The 9045-nt window shown below is 59.9% G+C and overlaps 2 protein-coding genes across 5 annotated transcripts; one reads left to right on the top strand and one right to left on the bottom strand.

Annotated features, from left to right (window-relative positions):
* Positions 1-42: 42 nt before the first annotated feature.
* FBXL12 (F-box and leucine rich repeat protein 12) lies at positions 43-1457 on the bottom strand. 2 transcript variants are annotated; one of them, XM_064666918.1, is made up of 4 exons: positions 1308-1457; positions 1157-1229; positions 594-887; positions 43-524 (listed from the first exon to the last, which is right to left on the bottom strand). In XM_064666918.1, exons 1-4 carry the CDS (start codon positions 1397-1399, stop codon positions 114-116), a joined length of 870 nt encoding a protein of 289 aa, XP_064522988.1. In that variant the 5' UTR covers positions 1400-1457; the 3' UTR covers positions 43-113. The 2 variants fall into 2 exon arrangements, with proteins under 2 accessions (XP_064522988.1, XP_064522987.1); XM_064666917.1 differs by having other exon boundaries at positions 43-887; positions 1308-1456.
* Positions 1458-1557: 100 nt separating this feature from the next.
* Positions 1558-8973, top strand: ESPNL (espin like). 3 transcript variants are annotated; one of them, XM_064666908.1, is made up of 4 exons: positions 1558-6846; positions 7231-7336; positions 7426-7596; positions 7664-8973. In XM_064666908.1, the coding sequence occupies exons 2-4, from the start codon at positions 7247-7249 to the stop codon at positions 8900-8902; spliced, it is 1500 nt and encodes a 499-aa protein (XP_064522978.1). In that variant the 5' UTR covers positions 1558-6846; positions 7231-7246; the 3' UTR covers positions 8903-8973. The 3 variants fall into 3 exon arrangements, with proteins under 3 accessions (XP_064522978.1, XP_064522977.1, XP_064522979.1); XM_064666907.1 differs by having other exon boundaries at positions 1558-7336; XM_064666909.1 differs by having other exon boundaries at positions 1558-7336; positions 7426-7623.
* Positions 8974-9045: the final 72 nt, after the last annotated feature.

The raw sequence follows: 9045 nt of genomic DNA, 5'->3' as shown, positions 1-9045 counted from the left end.
TTAATGTTTTAAGGCCAATGAGAATTCTGTCTCAAAACTATGTAGAAGAAATCAGGCTTTATCCAAAAAAGGAGCACTTCAAGTGTAGTAAGGAAGGATAACATTTCAGGTTGTCAAGGAGTGTGAGATATGGCGCAATGTGGAAAATTCTCCTGAATTTTATGGAGGACTTCATCTTCAAAGCAAGTTCCGCCTAATTTGAGGTGGTTCAGGCGAGGCAGCACTTGCAACAAAGCAATAACAGTACCAAGGGAGACCAAATCATAGAGGTCGAGGCACAGGGTCTCCAGGTGCTCCAGTGTTGCAATAGAAACCAGCCCCCTGTTTGTCAGGAAGTAGGCATTGCTGATCTCCAGGTAGCGGAGCTGCTTCATGTGGCGCCCAATGAATACCATGGCAGCATCCCCGATGATGCAGTGGCGGAGAATCAGGCGTTCCAGCTCTTCCAGGTGTGGAGCTGCTGCTTGGATCCCCATATCAGTGATGCGGTAGGTGCCACAAAGGCTCAGTGTCTTCAGGTGGTTCTGTGAGGAAATGTCAAGAAGATGATGGTCAGAAAAGGTGGGAATGCTGTGGATAGCAAGGTGTTGTACCTGTGGTGGTGGCACCAAAGGGGAGACGCAGAACCAGGCATCGGGAATGTCGCAGAGGTTCAGCTCCAGTGTGGTGACAGAAGAGGGGATGCTCTCGTAAGGGACGTGGCGGAGGTCTGTCTCGGTCAGGCACAGGCGATGGAGCTGGGGACAGTGCTTGCGGAGGGCAGCCAGCAGTGCCGGGGAGAGGAGCCGCTGCTTGCCGAGGGAGCGGGGCGTGCCCCGCACCCGCAGGGTGCACAGGCTGTCAGGGAGGCGGTGGCGGACCAGGTGCCACAGGGTGCGGCGGGTGATCTGCGGGGGGAAAGGGCCTGGCTGCAGGGGGTGGGCAGGGAGAGGGGCACCCCTGCCCGCGGGGGTGATCCCCCCGCTCCCCTCAGCTCCTGCCCGCGGGGGTGATCCCCCCGTTCCCCTCAGCTCCTGCCCGCGGGGGTGATCCCCCCGCTCCCCTCAGCTCCTGCCCGCGGGGGTGATCCCCCCGTTCCCCTCAGCTCCTGCCCGCGGGGGTGATCCCCCCGCTCCCCTCAGCTCCTGCCCGCAGCGGTGGGACGGGCGGCCCGTACCCGGTGAGGGCTCAGATCCACATGTGTCCAGACCGCTCGGTCCTGCGCCAGCTGTTGCCACCGCCGGCAGACCCTGCGGGGAGGCGATCAGCCGTCAGCGCCGGGGCGGGGAGGCGGAAGGCGGCCGGTGCCGGCGCCGGGGGGGCCCTACCTGGCCGCTCGCAGCCGGTCCCGCAGCGGCAGCAGCGCCAGGACCTGCAGCAGCACCGAGTCGGGCAGGGGCGGCCGCGCCGCCTCCGCCATCTTGGCCGTTACCAACAGCAGCCCCGGCGCGGCCGTTGCCGGTTCCGCGTCACTGCCGGGGCCGCCCCGGGCAGAGCGGGCAGAGCGGGCAGAGCGGGCAGAGCGGGGCCCTCCGGCGGGCACCGGCAGGGCGCGGGGGCGGCGGGGTTGGGGTTGGGGCACCTCTCGGCGTGTGGGAACAGCAGGTCTGGAACTTGGCCTCCCACTTCCTGGGAGATGCTCTTAGCAGCAGATGGCCACTTCTCCCACTCGGACCTCTGGCTTACCTACCAGAGCGCGGGAGGGGTTTGCAGGCACCCAAGACCAGTTTCACAAAGGCGCCCTTATTATTTCAGAGAGAAGGTCAGGTCCGTGACTGTTCTCAGTGGTGGGTTCTCAAGCCTATGCTGAGAACTGTTTGCTGTGAACTCCCCTTGACTTCTTACTTTCCATGTTCACTTATTGGCTTCTAATTCAGCTCTGCACAGTCACGAGCCAGAGCCAGAGCCACGTCTCGGCTGCTTCAGGTGCTCAGCAGATCAGGGTTGAACGGTTCATCTACTTTGGCTTTATGCTGATAGCCGTTGGCATTGTAATTCAAAGGTAGCAGATTCCGTAAGCCATAAAAATCCTTTAGGAACTGCTCCTGTTATTTAACTTGCCAAGAAAGAGTATTTTAAGATTCCTTGCTTGAGGCTGAGGGTGGCATTCCCCTGTGGAACACAGCCCTTGGCAAAGCACATGCCCCTTGGAAACCAGAGGAAAACCTCTGACCTGAGCTGTTTTCCCCAAGCCAGTGAGCACTGCTCAGTGTTTCCCCCTCACTGAGCACTGCTCCCAGGGCTGGCACCACCTCTGCTCCAGAGCAGGCAGTGCACGACATGCTGGAACTGCTGTGACTGCACTGAAAACCAAGCAGGAGGTGGGAGTAGCTGGCTCTTTCCCCCCATCTGGTCCAGTAGGCACAACCCTCTGAGAGGCATTTATTTATGAACAAATAGCATAATTTATTCTACTTGTCTGAGGATGGAGGGATCCCTGTGTTCAGAGCTGCTTGGACAATATTCAAGTCAGCAGGATTTTATAGAGTTTGTATGCAGAATGTTCTCAGAGCACAAAAAGCAGGGCTCTTTTGGGTTTAAGTGCTCTTAGGAGCTTGATCTGTACTCAAGCTTCATGTCCTGAAAGCTCTTTTCAGGGTTACTCTTAGAACAACTATTCTTTTCCCTGGATAAAATGGTTTGAATTTCATATGATGGTGTGCAACTTCTAAGAGGAAAACACAAGACCTACTGTATGTGGTTTAAATGTCATTTTTTTACTTCCCAGCGTCTTCCATCTCTTGTTTAGGCATTCATGCTTCAACATGCACTTGCTCCAGAGTAAATCAATGCTGTTCTTCCTATTATGTGACCCAGACCAATCATCCTGAACCTTGGAAATAAATAGTTTACATCTATTTTAAAATTTAGTAAATAATAATTTCAAAATTATTTTGATTGCATCTTTATCTTTTTAATCTTTTATCACACAGAAAGACCATGTTACCCAAAAAGCACATCTGAGCTGCCCACAACTATGTCACTAGGCTATGGCTAACAAATCAGGAGCATAGCCAGTAAAACTCATCAGTGCTTAGGCAGCCCTTCCATCATCTAGACTACACAATTCTAGAATTTCCACTGCATCTGCTTTTTTTTTTTTTTTTGGTTCAGAGACAGGGAAAAGAATTAAATTAGCACTGCTATCTCCCAGTTCTGTAATGACTCTTGGAGTTTTTGGGACGTATGCCTTGATCAAGAGCGGGGGCGTAATGGGATCACATTTAGTTTTGGAGTAAAGCTGGAAGTTGTTCACATTCCTTATACAGGCCTTACTAGCTCAGGAGAAAAGTGCAAACTGGTAAGATGAAAATGGGGTGACCAACATCCAACTCATTCCTCTTCTTTTTCATGACTGTGGTGTATGATTTCAATGCAATGTCCTCTCCTTCTTGAAAGGCTCCGTAGATCAAGGTTTATATGCACTTGTTCCAAAATGCTTTTTCAAACTACTTCCTAGTTATAGCTGCCACTCTTTTTTCTCTCACTCACAACAGCTGCTATCCAGATGTTTGTTCCTGTTGCATCCACAGGAGTTGTTCATGTTTCAGATGGAGTCAGGGACAAAACGAAGTTTCACAAGGCAGAGGTGAAGGATGAAACCAACCTAAGCAATACTGCTAGGATGCTTTTTCAGTGTTGATGAAAATTTGCAAATGAAAGGCACCAACTGATGCAAGAGGGTGGGATGCAAAGTATAGACTTCCAACCCTTTGAGTCCTTCCAGCTTTGGGGCTGGATGGCTTGTGCTCCCATCTGCTGCACTCCCAGGCAGTGCCATGTGGCCAGGAAGGGGCAGTCACGGGGGTATCCTGAGGCCTCTCTAGGCAGGGCTCCCAGGGGTACAGAGGCGCTACCCCAGGGGATCCCGGTCGTGCCCAGGGTGGGGCTCACTGGGGACAAGAAATGATCACCCAGACATTTGTCATGAGTTTAGGGAAAGAGGAGGCTTAGGGAAGGCCGAACTTTGCAAATAGTACCTGCCTGAGAAGAACTCATTTTAATTGCTGGTGCTGCGGGTCTGTAAGCAGAGGGTGTGGGTGAGCGGCGTGAAGCCAAGATGGCGGCCGAGCATGAGGGCTGTGGGCCAGGGGCCGGTGCTGGGCCTGCTCCTCTGCCTTCTCGCCAGCGGCCTGAATGATGGGGCCCGGGGCACCCTCAGCAAGTTTGCTGAGCATCCCACGTGGGCAGGAGCTGCAGAGACACCAGAGGATGACACTGCACCCACGGGGACCTTGACAGGCTGGAGAAAGGGGCTGACAGAGCCTCTGGAAGTTCAACCAAGGCACAAGCAGAGTCCTTCCCCTGGGGAGCAAGAGCCCCAGGCAGCAGGACACACGTCCTGGAAACCAGCTGTGCAGAGTGGGTCCTGCTGAGTGTGACGCTGGCACAAGCCCACCAGCAGCAGGGACAGCCCTGGAAGGGAGCTGGGCAAACGCCGAGGTGTGCAGCCCGCTGCCGGGTGGGCTTTGTGTCACAGGCTCTGTCTGTGTGGACGGGGGAGGTCATGGCTGTGCCCCGAGTGTGTCCCTGGGAGCTCTGGGATGTCACCAGAGTCACAATCCCCCTATGACATCACCTGCGGGAGGAAGAGCTGGCCTCGGGGGAATACATGCACTGCCTCCCCTTCATCCCCTTTGAACCGGAGCCTCCATGGGACCTCTGAATTAAAACCCCACGAACCTCAGCTGGTTTCTTCTGCTCATTCGCTCCTTGCTGCAGGACTGGGGGAGTGGGAGCTGTGGGAGAGGGTGGGATATGGCTGAAGAACCAGTAGAGAGGGAGGAATGTAGATGTTGGAACTGGGGGAGAATGGCCCTTCCTAGTAGTTCTGTGTTGCTTTGCTCATCCCCATGGAGATGCAGCCAAGAAAGGGAAGATGAAAGGAAAAAGGCAAAGGCAAAGGGGAAAGGGAAAGGGGAAAGGGACATGGGGAGGCTCTCCAGGCTGGCACAGCCCTGGCACAGCCCTGGCCAAAGGGCGCCTTCCTGCGCAGCCCGTGGGAGAAGCGGCCCCAGCCGGGCTGGGCCTCGTATTTAGGGGGTCTCCTCTGAAGAAGCCCAGAGCTGTTCCTGCCCCTCCCTGCAGGGGTTTCCCCAGGAGTACCAACTTCCCACCCTGCTGCCTCCTCGCACGTGCCCCTGGGCTGTGCCAGCCTGGAGACCGCGGGCAGGCTGTGCTTTGGGGCTGGCATGGTTGTGCTCCCATCTGCTGCACTCCCAGGTTCCCTTTGGCCTGGAAGGGGCAGTTGCAGAGATATCCTGGGGCTGCCGTGTGCAGGGGTCCCAGGTGTGCACTGGCATTATCCTAGGGGATCCCGGTGGTGCTCAGGGTGTGGGTCCTGGGGATGTCACCGGAGATTCTCCAGTGGGGATAGGGAGCAGAATCCTCCCATGCCCCTATGTCGTGTGCGGAGAGCATTGGAAGAGCAGGACAGAGCAAGCAGGAAGGTCCATTGCGGTCACAGAGGGTGTAGGAGGAAGAGCTGGCTCAGGGGATGTGCGCTGCCTCTCCTTGATCCCATTTGAAGTCGTGCCTCCAGGGCTCCCCTGAAATGAAAGATGTGATGCTGACAGGGGCCTCGCCTGGTTTCCTCTGCACGTTTACTCATTGCTGCAGGACTGGGGGAGCTGTGGGAGAGGGAAGGCTACAGCTGTGGGAACTTGGAGAGAGAGAGTGGGATATGGCTGAAGAACTAGTAGAGAGGGAGGAATGTAGATGTTGGAACTGGAGGAGAGGACCCATCCCTAACAGCTTCTGTGCCACTTTGCTCATCTCTACAGGCATGGAAAGGGAAAAAGAAAGGGAAAAGGAAAAAGGAAAGGGAAATGGAAAGGGAAAGGGGAGAATTTTCTGGGACTCTGAGCAGATCCTGAAGGGGCTGGTGTCTGCTTTCCTGAGGACCATGGTCAGGAAAGAGTCTGACATGGAGGTTTGGGGCAGACCTTCCCCTCTCCTCTTGTGGTCCTGCACACCCCCGCACTGTGGAGGGCTGTTTTCCCGGGGGGAAGCTCTCCAGGCTGGGGAGGCAGCCCTGGCACAGCCACCTGCCAAAGGGCTTTCAGCAAATTCCCCCCCTCCTACAGCAAAGCATAACATGCACTGGTGCTGCAGCTCTATTGCTTGATGGTATTGGCTCATCCCACCATGAGAGCCGAGTGTCAGCCCGCACTGAAGCCAGGGAGGGATTGAGAGGCTGAATCTGTAATGGATCCTTGCCAGCCCATCTGTGTTTATAGGCTGTGATCTGCTGCTTCTTGATTTTATTCCAGCCCCTTGATTGAATTTCTCACATGTAAGTGAGCCCCACGAGTCTGTCCTGGCCATATATAATGGATGGCGGTGGAGGAGAAGAACACGAACATGGCTCAATGTCCATAACAGATGCCCAGGCAGTGCTACAGCAGGTCCCTCTGCTGAAGATCCCCCACCCACTGCCAGAACCTGCTCTCAGTGCCAGCCAATGCAAAAGCCTTCCTCTGTCCCCAGCCTCAGCCATTCTCTATTGGCCCAGGAGCAGGACAAGGCTTGGAGCCAAGTCACCGAGCCACTATCTCCAGGAACACTGCCAGTTCCACCCACTGAGCCCCGGTGCTGCCACTCGATGCCCCATCAAATATTAATACAACGCTCAATGCCTCTGTGCCCTGCCCCAGCGCTGCAGCCCTGGCCCCTGCCCTCTCCAGGGCTGCCCTACCACTCTGGCCTCCCCTCACACCCCGTATTGCTCATTCTTCCACACACAGGGACTTTGGGGGTGCAGCTGCACCCACTTTTGGGTGTTCCTTGAGCAGGGCAGGGCAGGCAGGACCAGACCCCCTAACCTCGTCAGGGGTCCCCAGCGGCCAGCTCAGCCCCCCGCAGCAGGTAAGACCCCGCTGGGCTGGGGCAGTGGGCATGTCCCCAGAGAATGCCAGCCCATCACTCCAGAGAGAGGGAGGGCAGGCCGGGGGTATGGGAAGTCCGGAGAAGGGTTGGTGGCCATGAGGTGGCCCTGGTCTCGGCCCTTGGCTGCAGGGGTGTTGCAGTGCATCCCTGGGGGAAAGGGGCCCGCAGGGACTCCTCAGCTTCTTCTCTGAAGGAAGCAGACCCACCTGTGGGTCTCCCCCGGGGAGGGTTCCCTGCAAGAACTGGGGTGATGTGTCGAGTCACCCCTCAGCCGGTCATGCCTGGGGGACCCTGGGGATGTTGGGGCCCACGTCCCCTTGCTGCCCTCCCGCAGGAGGAGGCTCGTGTCTCTGTCCCCCGCAGCTGCTCGGCCCGGCGGATGGACCCCAGCAGGTCGGTGCCGGCGGAGCTGAAGTTCCGCAAGCCCTCTCAGCGGGCCAGGATCCCGGCGCCCTTCCTCGCCCACCCGGTAGGTCGCTAGCTCGGTCCGCGGGCCCCGGCTCGTCCTCTCGACCGCCGTTTAGCCCTTCGAGCCCCCCGTGACTCTGACCCGCGCAGGACGGGGTGGCTGGGCCGGCGGGACCCCCCGGGTCGGACCCCGCGGAGGCGGACGTGGACTCCCTTGTGCCCACGCACGACGAGCGGGGCCGGCTCATCCCCGAGTGGAAGCGGCAGGTGATGGTGCGGCGGCTGCGGGCCCGGCTGTGGGACGAGGCGGCGGGAGGGCAGGTAGGAGGGGCGCGGGGCGGGGAGGGGGCGCGGGCGGTCAGGGGTCGCTAACCTGATGTCCTCGCAGGATGCAGCCGCCTGGAGCTTCTCGCCCTCCCACCAAGCCATGCTGGGCCCCTTCGGGGAGCTGCTGACCGAGGCGGACCTGCATCAGCTGGAGAGGGCGGTGGAGAGCCTGCGGCTGCGGCGACGCGGCGAGGTGTACCAGGGCGAGCTGCGGCGCTTGGTGCGGGAGCTACGCGCCCTCCTGCCCGCCCCGCTGCTCAGCATCTCCGTCCGCAGCCCCCCGCCCGCCCCCGGGCAGCCCCTGCCCCTCTGGTGCGGCCGCCTGGCCGGCGCCGTCAGCAGCCTGGCCGCGCTGCTGGGCCACGCCGAGGGGGTCTGGGGGTCCCGCGCTGTCGCCGCCGCCCCTGTCGCTGACCCCGCTCCCCTCGCCGCCGGCGTGCAGCCCCGGGAGCCGGCGGGCAGCCTGGCGCAGCGGGAGATCCGGCAGTGTGGAGTCTGCGTCCGCAGCTTGCGCGGCGCCTTCGAGCCCGCCTGGGGGGCGGCGGGGGCCGCGCCGGCCGGGGGTGGCGAGGCGGAGGCCGCCAGCGACTCGGGCATCAGCTGCGAGGAGGCGTTTTCTGACGGCGGCGGCACGGGGCCGGGGCCAGGGCCGGGGCCGGGGCCGGTGTGCGGCAGCCTAAGGAAGGAACGGATCGTGATGCTCTTCCTGAGCCACTGGAGACGCTCCGCCTACGCGCCCCCCCGGCCCGCCGGGGACCCTCGGCAGACGGCGGGGAGTGGGGCGGCCCGCCTGGAGCGGCAGCGGGCGGCCATTCAGAGGCTCCTGGGCTCCTGGCGGGACGCCGTCTGCCGCCGCCCCCCGCCGCCGCCCCCCGCCCCTGCCCTGCTGTCACCGGAGCAGTTCGTGGCGGCGGCGGGGGGCGGCCCAGCCGAGTACGAGAGTTTGTCGCTGGAGATGTTCATGCTGGGCTATTTCCGCATCTTGGAGCAGGAGCTGCCCCCCGAGGAGCGCCGGGGCCGCCACCTGCTCTGCTTCGAGGTGTTCGAGCAGCTGGGCCGGCACGGCTGGCGGGCGGTGCGCGCCTTCCACCGCGCCGTCACCGACGAGATCGCGGCTGGGAGGCGCAGCTGGCGCGACGGCTTCGACGACATCAAGGCACGGTACTTCGGGTCCTCGCAGAGCCCGGCCCAGCGGCCGGGGGAGGCCGGGGAGGAGGGGGAGGAGATTTGCCGATACATCGATCGCAGCTTCGCCTTTTGGAAGGAGAAGGAGGCCGAGATCTTCAGCCTGGAGGAATGATGCCTGGAGGCGGGCTGCGGAGTGCTGTGGAGGCCGCGGGATGCAATAAACACCTTCTCGGTTCTCTTCTAGCTGAGCGAGGTTTCCCGGGGCGATGGAGAAAGCTGCTGAGCGAGGGGGCTTGCCTCAGCATTTCGATCCCC

The sequence above is a fragment of the Pseudopipra pipra genome, chromosome 10 (genome assembly GCF_036250125.1).
Source record: "Pseudopipra pipra isolate bDixPip1 chromosome 10, bDixPip1.hap1, whole genome shotgun sequence".
In the NCBI taxonomy this organism is placed as follows: domain Eukaryota; kingdom Metazoa; phylum Chordata; class Aves; order Passeriformes; family Pipridae; genus Pseudopipra; species Pseudopipra pipra.
The sequence above is the reverse complement of the archived record's forward strand: the minus strand, read 5'-3'. Positions and strand labels throughout refer to the sequence as shown.

Excerpts from the sequence above, each read along its gene's own strand:
- FBXL12 (XM_064666917.1), bottom strand. The coding sequence starts at position 1,399 with ATGGCGGAGGCGGCGCGGCCGCCCCTGCCCGACTCGGTGCTGCTGCAG. Across the intron at positions 1,230-1,307 it reads GACCGGCTGCGAGCGGCCAG|GGTCTGCCGGCGGTGGCAAC; the intron begins GTAGGGCCCCCC and ends GCCTCCCCGCAG. Across the intron at positions 888-1,156 it reads TGGATCTGAGCCCTCACCGG|ATCACCCGCCGCACCCTGTG; the intron begins GTACGGGCCGCC and ends TTCCCCCCGCAG.
- ESPNL (XM_064666909.1), top strand. The coding sequence starts at position 6,890 with ATGCCAGCCCATCACTCCAGAGAGAGGGAGGGCAGGCCGGGGGTATGG. Across the intron at positions 7,337-7,425 it reads CGCCCTTCCTCGCCCACCCG|GACGGGGTGGCTGGGCCGGC; the intron begins GTAGGTCGCTAG and ends TGACCCGCGCAG. Across the intron at positions 7,624-7,663 it reads GGGCGCGGGGCGGGGAGGGG|GATGCAGCCGCCTGGAGCTT; the intron begins GCGCGGGCGGTC and ends ATGTCCTCGCAG.